Source organism: Puntigrus tetrazona, chromosome 20 (assembly GCF_018831695.1).
Source record: "Puntigrus tetrazona isolate hp1 chromosome 20, ASM1883169v1, whole genome shotgun sequence".
NCBI lineage: Eukaryota > Metazoa > Chordata > Actinopteri > Cypriniformes > Cyprinidae > Puntigrus > Puntigrus tetrazona.
Window position 1 is genome coordinate 5,086,713 of NC_056718.1, and position 24,420 is coordinate 5,111,132.

At 38.9% G+C, this 24,420-nt stretch overlaps 1 protein-coding gene across 1 annotated transcript in view; it reads left to right on the forward strand.

The window, feature by feature from the left end:
* Positions 1–24,420, forward strand: part of LOC122324898 (E3 ubiquitin-protein ligase TRIM9) — a 39,316-nt gene that overhangs the window by 9,735 nt on the left and 5,161 nt on the right. The window contains exons 2-8 of the mRNA XM_043219643.1: positions 10,447–10,542; positions 12,522–12,644; positions 15,083–15,193; positions 15,958–16,111; positions 17,614–17,774; positions 18,300–18,438; positions 20,733–21,036. Coding sequence (XP_043075578.1) covers positions 10,447–10,542; positions 12,522–12,644; positions 15,083–15,193; positions 15,958–16,111; positions 17,614–17,774; positions 18,300–18,438; positions 20,733–21,036 — 1,088 coding nt within the window. The remainder of the gene's footprint in view (positions 1–10,446; positions 10,543–12,521; positions 12,645–15,082; positions 15,194–15,957; positions 16,112–17,613; positions 17,775–18,299; positions 18,439–20,732; positions 21,037–24,420) is intronic.

Here is a 24,420-nt window from a genome sequence, read left to right on the forward strand (position 1 = left end):
TATTGAGAAAAGCACCATTAAAGTTGTCCAAATTAAGACATTAGCAATGCATATTAATTCATTAATCAGCATTGATATATAGGAAGTTTACAAAATATCTTCATGTACCGTATCCTAATGATTTTTGGCATAAAAGAAACATTTTTTTATCACAGGTTGTTGAAAACAGTGAATATGTGTTCCATTGAAACAGTGAAACAATTAATTTTTTTCGGTTTCATTTGTAAATAGAGCATTTATCATTTGTAACATTACAGATATCTTTACTGTAACTTTTGATCTCAATTTGAAAAATGACCCCAAAATGATTTTTAGAGAGGACAAACCTCATTCATTCATTCATTATTCGAAAGAAAAGTGTGCATATTTAAGACATAACTAATTATACAAAGGATCTTTAGGACTGAAATACATTCGACCTCATCAGTGTCTGAGTCTGGCCACCTGACCTTGTGGTCAATAAACTATGACTATGTGACATTTTGGACTTTAAAGTCTGTTAACATGGTTTTAACAAAGCAAGTCTATTTCTTTGTTTGGTCCTTTGGCTGAAATTAGCCTGAGCAGCGTGAAGGAGGGCCAGATTGTACAGGGTCTGTGAACACAAAAGCTGGGTGGGACGGTGACCCCGATGCATCATTGACCCCAGCGGTGTCCTAGTGTCTTCTTCTCCATCACACAGGCACACATACTGGGACAAGTGGGCTTCGAGAAGGGTATCTGTCAGGGTCTTGTTAGCAGGCCGGACAGCTTGCCCGGGCAGATGGCACCTTAATAGAGCGAGGAAATACGTCTGTGTGTGTCTGTGTGTGTTGTGTTTGTTTATGTGTGTGATTTAAGACCCTGCTGATCGAAGAAGGCCAGGGAAGGCCCAGAGGAAGAGGAGCAGGTGGGAAGGAAATGTGTGTGTGTGTGTGTGTGTGTCTCTGGACTCATGCCAGGGTGTTTTCCACAGACTTCAGTGATCATTATTCAAGCCAGAAACCCACAGAAGATTTTGGATTTTAACTCTCTATCATGTGCATTATGGGAGCAATGTTTAAAAAAGTTAAATAGATTTTATCTAAGCTATAGTCCTAAGGAACTGAACAGCTTTGGCTCTGATTCTTCTAATATTTAGTTCCTAAATGGATCCTTTAGTAGAAATGTTGTGAAAAAAATACATTTTATTCCAGAAAGCATAAAAAAAAATACCTATGAGTATTTTATTTATGAAGTAGCTACTACTTACAAGCATGTATTTTCAACTACACATTGTCCTGACCTGTAAGTCGATTCTATGGGATTGTATACAGTTGAAAATGTCTATTATCTATTTTAATATTTTTTAAAAAGCATTGTATTCTTGAGATGTTTCAGAATTACTCCAGTCTTCAGCAATCCTTCATAAATTTTTTAAAATGCTGATTTATTGCTCAAGAAATGTATTTTTATCTTTAGCAATTATGTAAACAGTTGCTTAATATTTCTGTGAAACCCATAACATTTAAAAAAATACATATTGTTTTTAAAAAGAGGTTTATATTTGAAAGGAAGATGTCTTTACCATAACTTTTGATCGATATAACGCATGCTTAACATTTACATTAACAGTTCTTTTAGTATTTTTGAAGAATAAATATTTAGATAAAAAAAGCTATTATATTTGACCTTGACATTATACAGACGTGGACAAAATTGTTGGTACCCTTTGGTCAATGAAAGAAAAAGTCACAATGGTCACAGAAATAACTGTTATCTGACAAAAGTAATAATAAATAAAAATTCTATAAATGTTAACCAATGAAAGTCAGACATTGTTTTTCAACCATGCTTCAACAGAATTATTTAAAAAAATAAACTCATGAAACAGACCTGGACAAAAATGATGGTACCCCTAACTTAATATTTTGTTGCGCAACCTTTTGAGGCAATCAAACGCTTCCTGTAACTGTCAATGAGACTTCTGCACCTCTCAGCAGGTATTTTGGCCCACTCCTCATGAGCAAACTGCTCCAGTTGTGTCCGGTTTGAAGGGTGCCTTTTCCAGACTGCATGTTTCAGCTCCTTCCAAAGATGCTCAATAGGATTGAGGTCAGGGCTCATAGAAGGCCACTTTACAATAGTCCAATTTTTTCCTCTTAGCCATTCTTGGGTGTTTTTAGCGGTGTGTTTTGGGTCATTGTCCTGTTGCAAGACCCATGACCTGCGACTGAGACCAAGCTTTCTGACACTGGCTAGTACATTTCTCTCTAGAATTCCTTGATAGTCTTGAGATTTCATTGTACCCTGCACAGATTCAAGACACCCTGTGCCAGACGCAGCAAAGCAGCCCCAGAACATAACAGAGCCTCCTCCATGTTTCACAGTAGGGACAGTGTTCTTTTCTTGATATGCTTCATTTTTTCGTCTGTGAACATACAGCTGATGTGCCTTGGCAAAAACTTCGATTTTTGTCTCATCTGTCCACAGGACATTCTCCCAGAAGCTTTGTGGCTTGTCAACATGTAGTTTGGCATATTCCAGTCTTGCTTTTTATGATTCGTTTTCAACAATGGTGTCCTCCTTGGTCGTCTCCCATGTAGTCCACTTTGGCTCAAACAACGACGGATGGTGCGATCTGACACTGATGTTCCTTGAGCATGAAGTTCACCTTGAATCTCTTTAGAAGTCTTTCTAGGCTCTTTTGTTACCATTCGGATTATCCGTCTCTTAGATTTGTCATCAATTTTCCTCCTGCGGCCACGTCCAGGAGGTTGGCTACAGTCCCATGGATCTTAAACTTCTGAATAATATGTGCAACTGTAGTCACAGGAACATCTAGTTGCTTGGAGATGGTCTTATAGCCTTTACCTTTAACATGCTTGTCTATAATTTTCTTTCTGATCTCTTGAGACAACTCTTTCCTTTGCTTCCTCTGGTCCATGTCGAGTGTGGTACACACCATATCACCAAACAACACAGTGATTACCTGGAGCCATATATATAGGCCCAATGGCTGATTACAAGGTTGTAGACACCTGTGATGCTAATTAGTGGACACACCTTGAATTAACATGTCCCTTTGGTCACATTATTTTCAGTGTTTTCTAGGGGTACCATCATTTTTGTCCATGCCTGTTTCGTGAGTTTATTTTTTTAAATAATTCTGTTGAAGCATGGTTGAAAAACAATGTCTGACTTTCATTGGTTAACATTTATAGAATTTTTATTTATTATTACTTTTGTCAGATAACAGTTATTTCTGTGACCATTGTGACTTTTTCTTTCATTGACCAAAGGGTACCAACAATTTTGTCCACGTCTGTAAGTCATTCAAATACTGGCAGTATAGGTTTTGTCTGGGAAAAGACTGACATATGAGAAAAAAATTGAGTTATATTTGACTGACTGGGTGTGAGATGTTTTAAAGCACTAGTGAATTGAGGTGTTTGAAGGTGGTGGAAAATGTAGGATTGGCAGGACTGGATTGTGGTACCTTGAGGCTGCTTTGTAGTTGGTATTATTTTTATTTTGCTGTTATTAAATTGGATTCAATCAGGAGTCACCTGACTCAGCTCTGCAGAGCTTATGCTGCATTTCAGGCAACCCGTAACCCATGTTTTTCCAACCTTCTACTCGTGGAAGTGCACTGGAGCGGCATATGCACAGTTTTTCTGTTTCCCTCAAATAAGCAAGTAAAGCACCTTTGATAGAAATGATTGTAAATGAGCATAAACCCTGTACGGTACACCAATACTGGCTCTAGCTACAGCACTTCCTTGTGCTTGGGCATTTGGGCGAGCCTTGCCTGGAATGCTTCAAAGTCGTGAGCCGTGGTTTAAAGTCGTAACTCACGAGCTCAAAAACCTGTCTGGAACGCCGCATTGACTCCAACCCTAATCAAACACACCTGAACCAGCTAATCAAGCTCTTACTAGGCATACTAGAAACTTCCTGGCAGGTGCGTTGGGGCAAATTGAAGCTAAACTCTGAACCCTGGAATAAATCATGACTACTGAAGCCTGTCAAAGGGGGAAACTTTCTGATTCATTGATTAATTCCAACTGAATGTTTTGCCTATTCTAAATACATTTTTCATACATCGCTAGCTGCCATTCACACAGAATGTGCTTTCTTGTTGACAAAGATGAGACACGATCACATTAACGAATGAGCAGGTTTAACATAAGCTTGCGAAGACGGTGTCTGGTGATGATGTGCGAGGGATACAAATGTGTGATGTGTGTACATACTAGCGGACTACAATTAATAAATATTACAAAATCTATTTTATGCCACATGAATTAATGTTGCACGAACGTCATGATTTAATTGAAGTTACATGTGACGGCCTGAGTGGTGGCCGCACATGAGTGGTAATATACCCGTATCACCTTTTTCACACACGACACACTTTGTAAATCATGTTTATTTATTTATGGTTTAGTTTAACTTTCTTGTCAGTTGCATTTAATCACATAAGCATACATGATTTATAACTTTATTTTCCATAGGTTTCATTTATAACATACATTGTTACTGATTTGGAGTGCACACAAATTAGTTGCTTTGTATGTGTTATTTACCTTTTGTTTCTATTTTGAGTTAAGTTTACCATGACGTGTGGCGACGATTGTCAGGCCCAAGTACTTCAACTTCCTGGTGTGACGGAAATTAGAGTCCGGGTGGAAACTGGGAATTTAAAGGCAAACGGGTCTCCTTGGACGTACCATTCGGAGAGATGGTCGGGGACGAGCAAGAAAGGAAAAATTGCTGATTTTATTAATTATATTTAGTTGTCTATTTGTTGTTTGGTTATGGGTTAGGTTCTTTGGGGATGATTTAGTGTTTCTTTGTGCTAGGTTTATCTTTTTGATTTGATTCATTTTGTTAAATGTGAAGTATTGTTGATTTCCCTCTTAATTTGTAATGGGCCCATCTTTCTCTTTATAAGCTGTTGTGTTGTCCATTTTTGGTGGCTTTTTGTTTTTTGGTCTGTTTCTGTCTGTCTGGTTTGTTGTGTAAAGTTACCTTTTTGAGTTTAATTAAAAAGTTTTTTCTGGTGACGGCTGGTGTTCCTTGTCTTTGACCTCTCGGTCCTCACATATGGTGTCAGAAGTGGGATATTCCAGCCAGTCAAGGACACCAAGCTGTTTTATTTCTTTTTTTTTGCCCCACGTGGTAGTGTTTTGTTACTGTTATGAGCCGTGCTTCAAAGAAAGGTATACCTAAAGCACCTCCCCTGCAGCAAGAGGAAGAAAAAGGTGAGGAAGACCAGGATGTGGTGGAAGGAGTTGAAAGGGGCAAGGCAACTGGAGATCAGGATATCTCAGTGAATGAGTTGGCAAATTTACTTCGGGCCCATATGGCAAGGATGGATGGCCAGGAGGCCACAAGAAAGCAGGAGCAGGCAGCTCAGGAGCGACGCTTTAAGGCTTTGCAGCACCAGTTCAGTCTTTTGCAGTTGGAGGTCCAGGCACGAACCTCGCCTAATCCTTCCTCTCCAAATCTTCCCTTACCTGATACAGGCCAAGAGGGCCCTGATGTGGATTTGGCAGTTTCTGATGGACACTCTGAGGTGTCTGTTCCTCAGCGAAGTTGTAATCCAGTGGAGGGCAGTATAGGTCCACCATTGTCTCAGATACCTCGACTGGAGAAGCTGAGCGACACGGATGATGTAGAACATTTTTTAGTTACCTTCGAAAGAATTGCTATTGCCTGTAGGTGGACCAGAACTGATTGGGTTTGGCATTTAATCCTCTACTGACTGGTAAAGCAAGAGCCGCTTATGTCAACATGGATCTGAATGAATCTATTGACTATGATAGAGTGAAGTGTGCTATCTTAAAGAAATATGATGTCAATGTTGAAACTTACAGACAAAAGTTCCGTTCCCTGACAGTAGATCCAACAGAGAGCCCAAAAGAGCTTTACAACCGGCTCAAAGAACTCTTTGGAAAGTGGATCCAGCCTAAAAGGAAAACAGTGGAGGAGGTGAGTGAAATAATCATTCTGGAGCAATATCTGAGAATGTTGTCTTCTGAACTCCAGGTGTGGGTTCGAGAAAGGGATCCCAGAACAGCACTGGAAGCAGCATCCTTGGCAGAGGTGTTTGTTGCTGCCAGAGGAAAAAATAAGCCGTGGGCTTGGAAACTGGTCAATGATCGCCGTTCTTCTGATGTGCCTCACTTCCAGCCAAGGAAGGTAGAGGGGTCTGGTAAGCCATATATGGGAAAAAGTGCTGCCCCTAACTTAAATTTTGCTTCTAAACGACCTCCCATATGTTACCTGTGTGGCCAAGAAGGGCATACAAAGCCAAATTGTCCAAAGGTATCAGCTCAGTTTACACAGCTATGCCTAGTACCCGGGAGGGAGGCAACAAAGACCCCAATTCCACTGAGAACTGTAAATGTAGAGATAAATGGTGAGAAATTGACTGCTTTGGTTGACACCGGCAGTGACAAGACTTTGGTGAGAAGAGAATTTATACCACCCTCTTTAATTAGCACAGTGGGCAGACTACCTATTTGCTGTGTGCATGGGGACGAGAGATTGTTACCTACCGCCAGTGTTTATGTGAAGATAGGGGACCAGACCTATCTGGTGGAGGTGGGGGTGACTGATAACTTGTCTTTCCCTGTGATTCTGGGCCGGGATATACCAGTATTGTTGGAGTTGTTGCGTACAGTACAGCAGTGCCAGATGGTGGTGACTCGAGCAAAGGCGAACCAGTCAGAGGAGATTGGGCACACACTAAGCACTTTGCCTTTTTTCAATGAGGAGATTGAGGCTGGAGTGCCAAAGAGGAGAAAGACTAGAATGGAAAAGAGACAAGAAAAGGTAAAATATGCTGCTCAAACAGTACCTGAAAATACACTTTCTAACTTGCCTGTGAACTTTCAGATACCCACTAACATCATTCAGCTGCAGCAGGAAGACTGTAGTCTCACCGAGTGCTTTGCTAGAGCTGCAGGTGAAAGGGAAAGACCGCTAAAGGACGGTGCAGCCAGGTATGTGATAATGAAGGGGTTGCTCTATCGAGAAATCGGGGCCCAGAGACAATTGGTGGTTCCACAGTGTGTTCGAGAGAGGGTGTTACATCTTAGCCACTCTATTCCTTGGGCTGGCCACCTGGGGAAGAACAAGACAACTGCGAGAATCAAAAAGTATTTTTTCTGGCCTGGTTTGAATGTAGATGTGGCTAACTTTTGTAAAAGCTGTCCTGTCTGTCAGAAAGTTTCTCTCAAGCGTCCGTCAAAAGCACCATTACAACCGCTTCCCCTTATTGGTACTCCATTTGAAAGACTTGGAATGGATGTTGTTGGTCCCGTGGAGATGAGTCGCTCTGGGAACCGCTTTATGTTGGTGATAACTGACTATGCCACCAGATACCCAGAGGTATTTCCATTAAAATCCGTGAAGGCAAAATCAGTAGCTACGTCCTTGGTTCAGTTATTTTCCAGGGTAGGATTTCCTGCAGAAATTCTAACTGACCAGGGCACAAACTTTATGTCTACCCTGTTGAAGCAGGTTTACCAGCTACTGGGAATCAAGAGTCTGCGTACTACCCCCTATCATCCTCAAACCGATGGGTTGACTGAACGATTCAATCAGACTTTGAAACAAATGTTACGCAAGTTTGTCAGTGAGACTGGTCGGGATTGGGACCAATGGTTGCCCTACCTGCTATTTGCATATCGGGAAGTCCCACAGGCTTCTACGGGGTTTTCACCTTTTGAATTGTTGTATGGCCATGACATCAGGGGCCCGTTGGCTTTGTTACAGGAGATGTGGGCGGAGGTTCTGGAAAAGATCCCCCTAATGTGGTCTCCTACGTTATACAAATGAGGGAAAAGTTGCAGGACATGACTGCTTTGGCCCAGAATCATTTGGCAGAAGCCAAGGAACAGCAGAAAACCTGGTATGATCCTCTGGCTCGAGAAAGAAATCTGGAGGTCGGGGGAAAGGTACTTGTCATGTTGCCCAGTCAAGAGAGTAAACTGTTAGCCAAATGGCAGGGTCCTTATGAAATTAAGAAACGCCTGGGTCCTACAACATATGAAGTCCGAATACCTGGTCAGGATCGTTCCAGTCGTATTTTGCATGTTAACCTATTGAAAGAGTGGGTTCCCGTTCTGAAAAAGCACAGTCCCTCATGATTCGCTCGGTGGTAGAGGAAGAATTAGAGGAGCAGTATCTCCCACAGCCAGTTCCTGGAAATCTTGGGCTAAATCATCTAACAGCTTCCCAGAAAACACAGGTACAATCTCTCTTTACTTCAAAAGTATTTTCAGAATACCCCGGCTTTACACGCCTAATTGAGCATGATGTAGTGCTGAAGCCTGGTGCTGTGGTGAAACGCCAGAGTTATAGAATTCCTGAACGGTTCCAGGCGACTTTGCAAGAGGAGGTGGACCTTATGCTCCGCCTGAACATTATTGAGCCACAAACAGTGAGTGGTGTCATCCCATAGTCCTTGTGCCAAAGAAGGATGGGAGCATTAGGTTCTGCATTGATTTTCGATATTTGAACTCTGTATCCCAGTTTGATTCCTATCCTACCCCTCGTATCAGTGACTTAATTGATCGCTTGGGTCAATCTATGTATCTGACGACAATGGACCTATCTAAGGGATATTGGCAGATCCCACTGTCTCAATCCTCTCGTCATCTGACTGCCTTCAGAACTCCAGGTGGGCTATTCCATTTTAAGGTACTACCCTTTGGCCTTCACGGGCTGTGGCAACATTTCAGAGGTTAATAGACCAAGTATTACGTGGTTTACCATTTGCTGCTGCATATCTCGATGACATTGTTGTTTACAGTAACACCTGGGAGGAACATGTGCGGCATCTCCAGGAAGTGGTGCAGCGCCTTCAGAGGGCCGGCCTCACTGTCAACCCCAATAAATGTGCTATAGCTAAACAAGAGACCGAGTATCTGGGCTATGTCATTGGCCGGGGTGTTGTACGACCACAAGTTCAGAAAGTTCAAGCTTTGAAGAAGTGTGTGGTGCCTCAGACACGCAAGGACCTGCGATCCTTCTTGGGTATGGCTGGATTTTACCATCGGTTTGTCCCCAATTTCTCTAGCAGAGCAGCTCCTCTAACCGACATGGTGGGGGCACGTTGTTCGAACCGGCTGCAGTGGACTGAGGAGCGGTTGAGAGCTTTCCAAGATGTTCAGGAGCTTTGACAACCGACAGTGTTTTGCATAACCCTGACTTTAGTAAGCCTTTTGTTGTACAGACAGATGCCTCTGAGAGGAGTGGGAGCTGTTCTATTGCAGGGGCCTTCAGAGAGCCGTCGACCAGTGGCTTATATTAGTCGTAAACTGTTTCCAAGAGAGGTACACTATTCAACAATAGAGAAGGAGTGCTTGGCCATAAAGTGGGCTTTGGATTCTTTGCGGTATTACCTACTGGGACGTGAATTTACCTTGGAGACTGATCACAAAGCTTTGCAGTGGTTGGAGAAAATGAAGGATTCTAATGGGAGAATTACAAGATGGTATCTTGGCCTACAGCCCTTCCGATTTAAGATTCAACATGTGCCTGGTAAAGCTAATGTTACTGCAGACTATCTCTCTCGCTGTAATGGCGAGATTTCTGAAGGAGGGGGAAATGTGACGGCCTGAGTGGTGGCCGCACATGAGTGGTAATATACCCGTATCACCTTTTTCACACACGACACACTTTGTAAATCATGTTTATTTATTTATGGTTTAGTTTAACTTTCTTGTCAGTTGCATTTAATCACATAAGCATACATGATTTATAACTTTATTTTCCATAGGTTTCATTTATAACATACATTGTTACTGATTTGGAGTGCACACAAATTAGTTGCTTTGTATGTGTTATTTACCTTTTGTTTCTATTTTGAGTTAAGTTTACCGGCGACGTGTGGCGACGATTGTCAGGCCCAAGTACTTCAACTTCCTGGTGTGACGGAAATTAGAGTCCGGGTGGAAACTGGGAATTTAAAGGCAAACGGGTCTCCTTGGACGTACCATTCGGAGAGATGGTCGGGGGACGAGCAAGAAAGGAAAAATTGCTGATTTTATTAATTATATTTAGTTGTCTATTTGTTGTTTGGTTATGGGTTAGGTTCTTTGGGGATGATTTAGTGTTTCTTTGTGCTAGGTTTATCTTTTTGATTTGATTCATTTTGTTAAATGTGAAGTATTGTTGATTTCCCTCTTAATTTGTAATGGGCCCATCTTTCTCTTTATAAGCTGTTGTGTTGTCCATTTTTGGTGGCTTTTTGTTTTTTGGTCTGTTTCTGTCTGTCTGGTTTGTTGTGTAAAGTTACCTTTTTGAGTTTAATTAAAAAGTTTTTTCTGGTGACGGCTGGTGTTCCTTGTCTTTGACCTCTCGGTCCCTCACATTACATAACAAATTTTAACCCACAGCTCTATCAACAAATTGTTTTAGAAAAAAAAAACTAAGCACGTTAAGCAAACCAACCCATGTTTATGTGCGCAGTGCCAGCTGTCCCAGGCATTGAATGGAGTGTCTGACAAAGCCAAGGAGGCCAAGGAGTTCCTGGTGCAGCTGAAGAACCTGCTTCAGCAGATACAGGTAACAAAGCATGTGAAAGTGATGTAAACTCATTAAATATTAAATGTTTATTTACATACGCTGCCACTTTTGTTATGCGTTCCTTTCAGTTTTATGTAACAAACCTCGCTTTGAACGCTTGCGAATAAAAATAGCTTTCGCATCAGAGCAAAAATAATAACAGAATCAAAACAGCCACGCTGGCAGCGCTCAAATATTAGCATCTCCTCTTTGATTTATGAGTGTCTCGTTAAATATGCAAATGAATGCCTCGTTAAAAGCGAAGTGGGCTAATTATAACATTCAGCATGTATCCAACAAACATGCCATATGTCAGATGTTAACATGTATTTTGTTAGCGTGTTTATGTATCGCATATCAAAGGTCTTGATAAGCCAAAGGCTCCATCGAACCCTGGGGTATTGCAAGGGGTTCTGAAAACAGAAAAACAGAAAATGTATATTTATATAAGAAAAAAAAATTATATATGCCGGGTTTGAAGCATCGATTATTTTTGAACTCTTATAGAATGTAATTTAATGTTGAAATAAAATGTTATTGAGAGCATTTTACTTAATACTGATTCTCTGAAGCAGAAAACCTTGCTCTAGTCCAGAGAAATGAAAAAGATGCAGCCTAACATTAATTTGTATCCAATGCTAATTTTAATTATTATTATTTTTGCATACAATTCATATGAATGTCACGAGTTTTGAATTGCGTTCTGCCTGGAGACCACTGGATTATGAGCTCTGAGCTATTTTTACTCAAGTGAAGAGTTTAATGCCCTTTCATACTGCCCAGAGGGCTGAGGGAGAGAGGAAGAGATTGTCTTTGAAAGCCTCTGTAAGCAGACTTTGCGCTGAAGTGCTATAGTGATTTTCAATGCAATGTGACATACTTTCTCAGACAGAGACAAGTCCAGCAGAAGAACTATTGTCTGGTTTCGAGCCTGAGTTCTTTTTTTAAAATGAACCAGTCACACGCGCTCATATCATGCGTCTTCTCTTCATCCTCGTCGTGTAGTAGATGAAATGACTCAGTCCCATCAGCCCCGGTGTCAGTGTGTGGGTGTAGGTCTCACATCTGAGTCACAACCGTACTCAAAGTGAATGAACGATTAGTTCCGTTCAAAACTCCTACACCACAGACTCCCTCGACTGATCTTTGCCAGCTTTACAAAATGCGTTTTAAAGCTAAAGTGTGTCATTTCTGTGCCACTACAGACACCAAGCACAATAGCAAAAAAAAACAATACGCCATCTTGCATGGACAGGAAGTCCAGTACACCTCCACTGGTTGAACCTGAGAAAAGGTTGGAGTTTTCTAATGTGCTTCTTCTGGTGGATGACGTAACTACACCGTTCTGATGCTTATAAAGCATTCACACCATTGATGGATGTGGTGGAGTAGTTTGTAAAATAATGGCAATATATTGGCAGTAATAATGGAACAATATCGTAATAATGTAAATTATTTGAAAAGTAATGTGCTATTCGAGCATGTTCTTGGTTCTTCAGTCCACCCAGAACGTATTTTGAAACTAATCTGTAATAATGATACATTGTAACCATATTTCCACAATATGCTAAAAGTTCTGTCATGAAGCTCTAGATAGCGCAGGCCGATAGGTTCTAACTAAATCTGATATAATCATGTCAAATAATATTATCAATGATGGCTGTAGAAACCCTTAGACACCCTTCTCCTTCCCCAGCTCCACCTGTATAGATCTGCCATGGGTAGCTCGTAGCAGACCTATTCCATCAAGAACATTGATTATCATGCAAGAATTTAAAATATTGCCAAATACACAACACCATTTAGTATTCAGTAGTTTCAAATATGGAAGTTTACAGATGTGAAAAGGTTAGCCAATAATAGAAGAGATCATTTACATCTATAAATCTGAAAGCTTAAAGGGTTTAGATGGTGAAAGTTTAGCAGAAGGGTTTTGTGTTCACTCTCAGTGTTTGTATCTGTGTGTTTACGTGGAACAGGAGAACGGCGTTGAATTTGAGGCATGTCTGGTCGCTCAGTGTGACTCTCTGATTGAAGCGCTCACTCGGCAGAAGGCCAAACTGCTCACCAAGGTCACAAAGGAGAAAGAGAGTAAGCTGAAGGTGGGTCAACACACACAACATGCACATCTCTCGTCATTCATTCCTATTCAAACCTTTTTTAAAAGGGGTCCAAACACCTAAATTAAATAAACATTTCTTAATTTAAATTTGCTAGTGTAAGTAGTAGTCATTTTAGCATTCGTATTTAAGGATAGTGTGGGAAAGTATACATATATATTATATACATGTATATAATTTATTAATTTTTTAAACCATTCAAGATTAGTGAACTATAACTATAAATTTTGCAGCAGTTTGATTAATTCCTAGTTCACCGACATGTCTTGACCACACAGATGGGATAGAGCGAGGACGAGCTTTAGCAATACACTGCACTGTTAGTGTCGCGTGACTTTATGGAAAGCAGATTGAGTTTTTGTCTTATCTGTGCAACATATGGTCAGAATAAAGCGAGATCAGTGAGTTTATTTAATCTGGCTGTAAGTAAGGAATGCATTTTATTTACCCAGTCTATATTTGCAAAGCTGTTGCAAATTAGTTTATTACATTTTAAAATTAATTGTAATTAAAATGATTTATTTAGTTTAATGTATTGTATTTACATTTACACAATGCATAATTATTATTATTGTTTTTTTGGGGGGTGGGGTGAAGAAACTTTTACAATTTTTAAATTAGCGTGATGCCTCTAGTGCCATTTTCATTAACTGTGGTTGCATTGCAGACCTCGTGATGTAAAAAGCCAATTTTTCTGTTTTCAGGTAATTTGTTGCTAATAGCATATACTCATATACAACCCAGCACTAGGTAAAATATAGACAAACCCACAGAATGAGCTGTTTTGACCCAGCGGTTGGGTTAATGGGCTAAACATTTAACCCAACTGTTGAAAACAACTTAAAACAACCCAATCGCAGAGTTTGTCCATATTTTACACAACACTGGGTTGTAAGTTCCTCCATCTTCCTGGGTCTGTGTGCTCTGCTCAGATAATCAAATGAAGTGTTTTTGTTTTCAGTGACAGAAGACGTCATTTTCTACTCTAATTCATTTCTTCCACGCCAGCAGTCTGACAACAGAGCTTTACTCATGCCCTCTTTCACCACACTGAACACAGGACGAAGGGGGAAGGGGGTGTGAAAGTAAAGCCATTCAACCCAGTGCATTTCTTACAGTATGTTATGGAATTAGTCCTCACGTTGTTCAGTAGATTACAGTGATGCAAGATTAGACTGTGTAGTAGGAAGAATAAAATGATCTACAGTTTACGTATCTGAAAAACAGCAGCACAATTTAGGAAACCCTGGCTCTTTGCACAATAAACCTACCAACATAAGATCCTTTGCTTCATTTGGTACAGATTAGAGACGGAAGGCTTTCTGGTCATTTTAATCACGATAAAGCTGGGAGAAAAAAAAATGCGGTGAAGGTGTTATATTCATAAACTCCTTTCTGACTTAAAGGGTTAATGCTGGTTCTGTCAACTGTAATTATACAGTCATTCATCTCATTCCGAAGAGCCCTTGACAAGTGCATCATTAAATAATTATGCATTATAATTAATGCAAGAATAAATAGAGAGTGACTGATCTGATCAGCTTGTCTTCACAATTTGACAAGGATGGCAAAAATCATCAGTGAATGTGTGATATAAACGAAATCAGCTCTTTGTATTTCAAAAACAAATATCAATAGAATATATGCAGGATAATTGAAAGCTTATCATTTCAGCAAAGAACACTTAATTCTACACATAAGTGCATAGTTCAAACAAAACAAAAATTGTCATCATATAATCACCCTAATATCACCCTTTTGAAGTTTTTCTTTACATAAAATATGCGTTCTTTGTATATTTATTACCTATATATAAGTACACACACGGCATATAATTTGAAAATATTTACATGTATTTACGTTTTATATTTATATTCATGTAATTTATATCATATATAAATATATTTAATATATAAACGTTTTTCTTATTAATATTTAAATGTATTTATAGTGTACTTAGCTTTAAATAAATATATTTAAATTATTTATATTTACTTTTCACTAGGGAACCTTGAATGCAGTCATACAGTCATGACACCAGTCTCATATTAATACGTATAACTCTGTCTTGCGTCCTCTGTTAACATATATGTAATGTTTATTTAGGTGCAATGCCTTGCTTCAAGTAAAGTGTATCTGTGTTCAAATGATTTCTGTGGAAATCAATCGTGCTTAGCTTGTATCGAATCTGGAACAATCTCTTAATTGGCTGAGACTGACAATCATTGACAGCCATACAAATCTAGCCTTACAGCTCTCTGACAGTAGATGATGATGTAAGTTATACGGCTCCGTATCTCTTTGAGGTGATGTGACTCTCACAGCAGGAGCTGATCGCTGCGAACACGTCTTTGATCGAATGCCTCTTTCTCAGATTGTATGCGTGCGATGAGACTATAACCATCTCCTCTCTGTTTCAGACCGTGAAGGATCAGATAACTCACTGCACCATGAAGCTCCGACAGACCACAGGAATGATGGAATTCTGTCTGGAGGTTATTAAAGAGAATGATCCCAGTGGATTTCTACAGGTACAAACAGACAAAAACAAAAAAAGAAACCGGTTCCTGCCTGTTGTAATTCAGAAGTATGAATGAAACTTAGTGCCGCGTAAGATGTGGTTTCTGGTGTTCAGACTGCCCCTTAGCAATTAAACTCTTTCAATAATTGATGTTTAGTAGCAGCGAACGTATAAAATATAGAGACGACAGCTCCAGATGCTCAACGCTGCCTCTTTACTGAATTTTTTATGAAGTATTGATTGCGATGTTTCTTTGAGTGCCTTCGCAAAGCATGTAATGTGAGTCAGAGATGCCTGCCCAGCTGAGATTTCTGAAAAGGCAGGAAGAAAGAAGCAGTTGGCAGAAAACAGTGTATTTTGAGGATCAAGACAAAACAATGCACAAAGGCAAAGAGTGAATAGCTGAAACACTGTGCAGAGTGTTATGGACTAAATCTTTTGTATTGTACATGAGTGGCAACCTAGCAAAAACCTGAAGTTGTACAAAAGCTAACTAACATGTCCTTAAAAGAGCAGTTCACCCAAAAAACAAAATGTTATTTTTTTTGGTGCTGGGCAACAGATAATTGTGATTAATCACATCCAAAATAAAAGCTTTTGTGTACATTATAAATAAATGAATGTGTGTGTGTACATTTATTATGTATATTTAAAGACACACATGCATTATATATTTAGAAAATATTTACATTTATTTATATTAATTGTTTTAATTTTAATTTTTAATTTTAATATATAAGCATAACATTTTTATTATTATTATTTCTCTTCCAGATCTCAGATGCGTTGATAAAGCGTGTTGTGGTGTCTCAGGAACAGTGGGTAAAAGGTGCATTGGAGCCAAAGGTCTGCCCTGAATTCGCCTTGACCGTCAACACAGATCCTCTGATGCAGTCCATTCTCCAGCTGGACTTCACCCAGAATAAAGGTAACATGTTGCAACACACCTAACAAACGAGATTTCATGTTTTTATCTTATAATCACCAGTGTTGAGGACGTAACGTCAAAATGACAAAAATAGGTTATGCTTTAAATGTTTTGGTTTTGAGAACATGCGTATCATGAAAGAACCTATTCATCAAAGAATTCTTACAAAAAACACTGCTAACAACGTTAGCAGAGCACCAAATCTGCATAGGATTTCTGAAGCGTCATGTGACACTGAAGACTGAAATAATGATGCTGAAAAGCATCTTCAGGTTACACATGTATCCATGGTTTCTTGAGAGAACGAGTCGCGGCATCAAAAACGTTTTGGGAAGACCTTCAGCGTGGCCGCACTCTGAATCATGTGTGCAATGTGTCGGATTTGACGGATGGGGTGACCAGGAAGTCGCTGGCAGGGATGCTGGAAATATGAGACTGAGAATCAGCATCTTGTTCCCTCAAGGAACCATGGTTGAGGAATATCTACGGAACTTCCTGTGAGCGGGAAGGATTAGGATGTGGAAGTATGTACCTTTTAGATCGATAGTGACAAACCAGTCCTCGGACCTGAACTGAGACACAACCTGTTTGAGTGTGAGTATCTTGAATTTCTGTCACAAATGGGGCAGAACCCTCTATCCTTCCTTGGAATTATGAAATACCGGCTCTGGAACCCAAACCTTCTGGAGGGACTACCTTGAATGCTTCCTTCCTCAAGACAGTGTCTACTTCCTGTTCCATGACCAGAGCCTGCTCAGGGCCCATCAGAGTGGGAATCACACACTAAAGCGGTACACCGGCTGCTCTAGAGACTGCAGGGGTTGAAGCCTTTTTTTTTCAGTAGTGAGAATTCAGAAATATTTATAGAAATATATTTGCTAAATAATGTGTGTAATTAACTAGCTGTTTATGAATAACTAAAAATGTTCCTCAACACTGGTGGTCACTGTAATGAAGCTATAATATAAATTTGTTGAAATGAGATTTTTGTTTCTTCATTTACAATGTGGTTTCTAGTAGAATTTAAGGACTAGTAAATAACAGCTTCAAAAACGGCAGTTAAACCAGTTTTGGGAAATAAAATCAATAAAACTCAAATTCGCATCTTCCGCAACAATCCAAACATATATTCCATCGTTCCCAGTGTCAGAGGCAAATGATCCCCACAGTTTTACCTCTAGACTCACACATGCAACACCTGCTTTGTCCGATATCATCTTTCAGATGGTCAGGAGGCTGCTTTATTGAAACAAATGCATGCAGGTGACCAGAAAGAGGAGGAGAGCACAGGAGGTATTTCAGAGCTGCTACAAACTGTTTCCTTAAAATACTTGACCCCTCCCAAACCCACAGCCCCTTATCCTCCGTTTGGCACCAGTGACTTTCAGGAAGTGCTTACTCCCATGCATGTCACTCCACGATTATCCCGTTTAACCTTATGACGCTTCGGCGTATGACAGTCAGTGCCTAAATGTGTACTCTGTTAATATTATTTCTTTTAGCGGAAACCTCCACAGTGCCTCCTGCACCACTGCTGCAGCTGGAAAAGTGCTGCATGCGGAACAACAGCGCCACTCTGGCCTGGAGGATAACTACGGTCCAAGCCCTGCCTGTGGAGGGTTACGTGCTAGAGCTGGATGACGGGAATAGCGGACCTTATCGGGTACAGCTACAACATTTTTACTTCCACACAGATCATTCAGCAATCAGGAAAACAAAGACATTTTAATAATTGTGTACTCTGAATGAAATCTACAGTACTCATATGCATATGTTTTCATTCTTGTGCTGATATGTTTTGTACTGAATCAAGACCTGACACTGAAGCATAGACAGCAATGCAACTATCACATTCCACAAAGATAGTATGGGCATTGTTAAAATAGTTCATGTTACATCAGCCGTATTTTGTTTTTGGGAGAACCATGATGTCTCTGCTAGAGCATCCACCTCCCGTGCCAGTTGAAGCTGGTTCGAATCCAACTTAATTTGACAAAATTCAGTTCAGTTCCAAAGTTGGGTTCCAGGAAGCTTTTTATGTAATTGTGTTTTTGAAATTCTTAAAATGTTCTGCTTCTCTTTGAGAAATCTGAAGCTCATTTTATCATCCACGATAAACAAGCAGTTTATGACGTTTCACAAAATGCTTTCTTTTTTTACTTTTCCTCTTTCCCTGTTCACATTTTAGGAAGTCTATGTTGGAAAAGAGACCATCTGTACTGTGGACGGCCTTCATTTTAACAGTTCATACAATGCTCGAGTAAAAGCGTACAACTCTGCTGGAGTTGGAGCGTACAGCAAAGTTGTTGTTTTGAAGACATCTGATGGTAGGTGTTTTGGTCGTCTGCATCTTCACACAATTTCTTTCATTCACCTTTAATAGCGTCTCTGAAAGTTCTTAAAGCTGCTTTTCTATTGATGACATTCACACAGCTTTCACATTATATATTCCCTTTCCTCCGCGGATCCCTGCTGTGGATGCATCTCTTTAATGAGTGTTTTATAGGAAAAATCGTCTCATTGCTTTTTAGCTACTCTACTGATCAAACATCCTACATAGACTCTATATAGTGACTTATAGTGTCATAGAGACTCATACTCTCCTAGGACATTTATTTGACTGTTATTTCAAAAATGATGATACTGTATTTCAATATTATTGAGATTTTTCACCACTCTATTCCACTTCTGCAAGTTAATGTTAAATCAACAGCGTGACTTTGTGTGAATGATTCAGTGACTCACTCATATACAATCATTCATTTGCTCATAAACACTGTAGCTTTCTTGGAAACTGTTTTCCATGGCTGAGGAGTAGTACACAAATAAAAATGCACTATACTGTGGGAATTTGATGTAAGTCACTCAATATTAAAAGAAGAGTTAACCCAAAGCTCACCCTCAGGTCATACTATGACGTCAGAATGAGAGTCCAAACAGCTAATAAAAACATCAAGTAAATTCCAGTCCAGAGTCGTCCAGAGTCCAGTCCATCAATTAACGTTATCAGTTAACCAAAGAGTTGCATGTTTGTTATTATATGATATGTTTTTAACTATAAGCATTTGTTAAAATATGAGTCATAGAATTGCTTTCTCCATTTAAAAAAAGTCAAAATGCTATCAAAATCCAGAGAACTACAGGGGACAGACTACAGATAGCACAGTTTGGACTCGCATTCTGATGGCACCCATTCACTGCAGAAGATTCATTGATGAGTGGGTGATGGAATGCTACATTTCTCCAAATGTGTTCCAATGAAGATCTTCAATGACCTCATGATGAGATCTATTTCTTTTTTGGGAAAACCAAATCTTGTGAAGAGAACTTGAAAATCGTCACTATGCTCTATGCATTTCTTAACTTTTAACAACATATCTATAGTGTTCAGTTTGAATAAACAAGGTTTGAATAAACTTGTGTTTATAGCTTGAAATGTGATAAAAAGCAATTTATATATATATATATATATAGGGTGATATAGAGTATAGTAAATATAGTAAGACTGAATTAAGATCCCAGTTTTAGTTATTGCTGTTGCTGTTTGCAAAATTACATAAACCAGGGGTCCCACAGGAGATGTTCAATTAGCACAGGACTTATTAGGGTTTGATGCTAGATTTGCCTTACAGGCTCTCTGCTACTGAAAATCTTCTAAGACAGCACACTAGCTTCAATATTTTATTCCTTTAACTCTTTTAATAATTCATGTGCCACTGCAGAAGTGAATGTGTAGCTGTGTGTATGATCAGCAAATTATGATGACTAAACAAACTTCTTTAATATCGTTGCCGAAGGTGCTGCGAAATGTTTTTTTTTTTTTTGGAAATATCACACAAAAACCCTTTTACCTGTCAGATATAACTGTCCATTGGCTCAGTTTTTTTTTTTTTTTTTATTCAAACATGAAAATTAACAGATAAAGCCTTTTTGGTCACAAAGAAAATGGTGGAATTTCAATTTGATGCACTCTTTACACTGAGCATTTTCAATGTTTCAAAGAAACAGCATTAAAGGAATAGTTCACCCAAATATGAAAATTACTGCATATTTTACTCACCCCAAAGCCATGTTAGGTGTATACGACTTCTTTCAGGCTCTTCCACTCTTGTTAGTACTCATGGATAGCGGACAAAAGACCTAATTTCAGCTTCTTGTCTGATTTCTGAGTCAACTTATGATATATGACATAAATTGTGTCATATGTTGAGTCATAGGTCAGCCAAGAAGCCGAACCTTGGCATTCATTCAGAAATAAAAGGGAAGTCTGTTATTAACTTTATTATTTGAAACTAGAAATATTTTTGTCACAAAAACCCATCGATCTGCTTTAGAGGTCATGTGACAACCCCCCGACTTTCAACTTTGTTCGTCTGAAAGTTCGTCTGAAAGAAATATTTCTAGGATGGAACTTTTTGGGAGAACTCAAGTCAAGTCAAGTCAAGTGGCTTTTTATAGTTAAACTATTCCTTTAACTATTGTCATAGACAGTGTATAGTAAGGTCTGTCAAATGCTGTGAGATTTTTCTTTATAGATTAACCTTTTTAACTTCAAATATGTTTTTAAACCACACTGAATTATTCTGGCTTTTACAAACTTAATTTTATCTTTCCTCTGCAGTTGCATGGTTTACCTTTGACCCTACATCAGCTCACAGAGACATTGTCTTATCTAATGAAAACCAGACTGTGACTTGTAACAGTTACGATGATCGCGTGGTGCTCGGGACAGCTGCCTTCTCCAAGGGCGTGCATTACTGGGAACTTAGTGTGGATCGCTATGACAACCATCCCGACCCCGCGTTCGGTGTGGCACGGATTAATACGATGAAGGATATGATGCTAGGGAAGGACGACAAGGCCTGGGCCATGTATGTGGACAACAATCGCTCCTGGTTCATGCACAACAACTCCCACACCAACAGGTACGCATCTTAATTTTTTTAGGGCGGTGATAAATTTTGCATGAATAAATTATGTCTTGGCGGGGGTTGAGTTGAAGATGATGATCTTTAATCCAGCAAGAAATGTCTGTTAGATAAGCAGAGATGCGAGCAGCATAACCTAGTGATGCCACGTAGAAGAGAAGTGTTCCAAGAACTGAGCCCTAAAGCATCCCAGTAGTTCGATTTTGCGACTTGGACACCTCACCTTTCCAAGATACATTAAAGTACCTATCTAAGATGTAAGATTCAAAAAAGATTCCACACTGGATTGTGGTTCAGTAGGGTTGACGGGAGAATCTGGCGGTTAACTGCGTCAAAAGCAGTGGACAATTTTTGAAGCAAGGAGAAGATTTTAATTATTATAGACTTTATAACATTATACAGACATTAAAAGAAGCCTGGGTTTATTTCATTTATTTCATGTCAAGCTTATAAATGAATATTAATGTGTTCATTAAATCACTTTCATTTTTTCTGTAGCTTAAACAGTAGGGCATGGTGCTAGCAGGATTATGGGTTCAGGACCCCAGCAAGAACTAATAAAAAGTGTCCTTTCAGTGCAGTTTAAGGACTGTTTGCATAGAATATGTTTTTCCATTCCACTATATTTCCATAGTTTTTCTATGTAAACAAGTGCTACATGGACCTGTTTGATCATTGCAAACATGCTTGGCGTCTTTGGCAGTGTCTTGTGTGAAACATGGCATACTAAAAATGCAGCGCTCAAGTTCAGCTCAAGTAAGTTCAGCTGTTCAGAAACACATTTCAGAACATTTAATGTTTCCACTGTTCCAAATGGAAGAGCAAGACAGGCAAGGCAACGACACACGTGTCTGTGATAGTTCAGACTGTGCTGATGATTTAAACACCATGTTACAACACGTTGGAGTATTTTTATAGTTGTGGAGCATTATAAACATCGTTTGAGGATAGGTTTGATTAGGGATGTATACTGTAGATATACTGCCTGTACACATGGTGTATGTCAAAGTTATGCTGATGCAGTGTCCTCTGGAGAATATGAAGGACAGGCTGATTACAACACTTGAATACTAATGCAATGATTTAAAATTCTGCCTCCGTTTATTGATAGTGAGGTGACTGCGAGGACAAGCTGCCAGTACTGCTAGTGTTACACTTTACAGTCGCTGAAATCTTGCCTTTCATATGTAGCCTACTTAATGTAGCCTGAAGCCAAGCTTGTTCTACTTCCTTGCCTTGGATCCATCATAGTCTTTTCATTTTAACAGTTTCCCCTTTTTTCAGCAGTTTTACTCTTTTTTTTTTTTTTTTTTTTTTTAAATAATATTTTATAGAATTTTTAAATGTCTTGTTTTCCCAACATGTTTCTTTCATTCTCTTTTCCTTCCATCGCCCCGAGGCTGAAAGCAGGTAAAGTATTCAGGTTTAAGTAGTGGTAGAGTCAATTATGTAGAACTTTCTACTACTAGAACTTTCTAATACTAGTTCTAGCATTATCAGCTTTGCGATAGTTGTTAGATAAAAGAATGTTCTAGAAACTCAAAAATCTTTGGTGATCTGTTCACAAGTGGTCAGCACTAAATACAGGTGAAAACATATAATACTCTATATCTATTTAATCTCTATTTTGTGTATCTGGTGTAACGCAATGTGTTTATATGGTATAAGTTTTAAAAAACTAATTATTTTACACATAATGCGCGTTATTGTTTTTTTCTCTTAAGCCCAGCCTTCTGAAACGGGTCGATTTGTACAAAGATCATCGTTCTAGAAAAGCGAGGTGTGCTCTGATTGGCCAGATATATTCAGCGCACTGTGATTGGCTGAAGGCCTCAAATACCTTAAGCAGATTATTTTAATAAGAAAATGCAACTTACTTAAAGGTTGTAAGTCAGAAGCGCCAGACAGTTCAAAGGTTGTACTAGTCATAACTTTGAATATCTCTTTTGTTTTGAGACTTTAGTCCTTGAAACCTTTTTATTCACCAACATTCGCATCATTTAAAGTACACGCAACCAAAATTTCCAAGCTTCAAAAAGTTCGTAAAGTAATTCAGGTCACTACATGATTGTTATGTCAAAACATAACCAAGAGCACATGATAACCTTTGGTTTGTCTGGCTGCTATAACTCAGTTACAGCAGCCAAATAATACCTAATATTACACATTTATGGGTCAAGATCCCAACTAATGCAAAGACTGATCACTGTAATGGTGACAAATTGTGATCTTCTCCTTTGGGGATTCTTCCTGTTAACATCAGATGTCTTCAATAATAAGAAATCATCATCTAATTATCTCATTACCTTTAACACTGCTTCAGTGTTAATTTGACATTCTTTAATGTCCTTTTTAACACTCTTGAGTGTAGACTCAAGCAAACTCCAGGAAAAATTAATTTAACTCTGGACTTTTGCTCTACATAGAAAACATGATTCAGCAAACATTTATTCTTTACAAATTAAATATGTGATGCCAACCCAGCACATGGTGAAATTTTACATTTTTGAAGTTCTGATAATACATGAAAGCTGACTTCAGGACTTTTCCAATTACAAACAATTTTGTCCATAGCTTGACTGCAACAAACATGGTGATCTGAATTTGGCTGATGGCTATGATTTTCAGGAATGGAATTTTGAGAAAAATGGGTTTAAAGTGAGCTTCGCTTCACTTAATGGGTTTAAAAGAGAGCTTTTATCTCTGGATGTCAAATAGTCAATTATAACACTGCGCTGACATCACCAAGACTGAGCCGAGCAAAATCGATTAATTGAGCAGCTACTTCAGACTGCGTTGTTTTCTTGCTCTCTGCTATCTCACGATATTAAAAAGAATAAATAAATCAACTTTGCGTGCCATAGAGTACACAGGACTGGCGGCAATCGTGCATTGATGCACCTTTTTTATATGCTATGTCATTTGTTTTGATAGGACATGTAACTATGTTTGTGATGTTAGGGGAAAGCACCTCCGCTGCGCGTTCATAAGAAAAAGACTTGCTGCAATAAATTGCTAAGCAAGTGAAATTTGCCAAGATATTTTTAGAGATAATAGACAAGGTGTTCTAAAATAATTGAATAAAAAACTAATTTTGACAAAATAAGTGACATATCGCTATACATATATATTATATTATATTTAATAACTTCATATATTACGAATTGCAAAACAGGCCTTGGTCCAAGTATGTCCAGATTGTTATTTGCTGTCAAAACAAAGCATAACTTGTTTCCTGTTTCTTTTAAAATGTCTATAAGCTGTTACAAAGTTTCTTCGCTACTTTATAAAAGGTGAAATTACACTCGCAGTCATCCTGTAAGATTGAATACTAGCATTGCTGTTATTTACAAGTAACATACACACTGTATTCATAATACA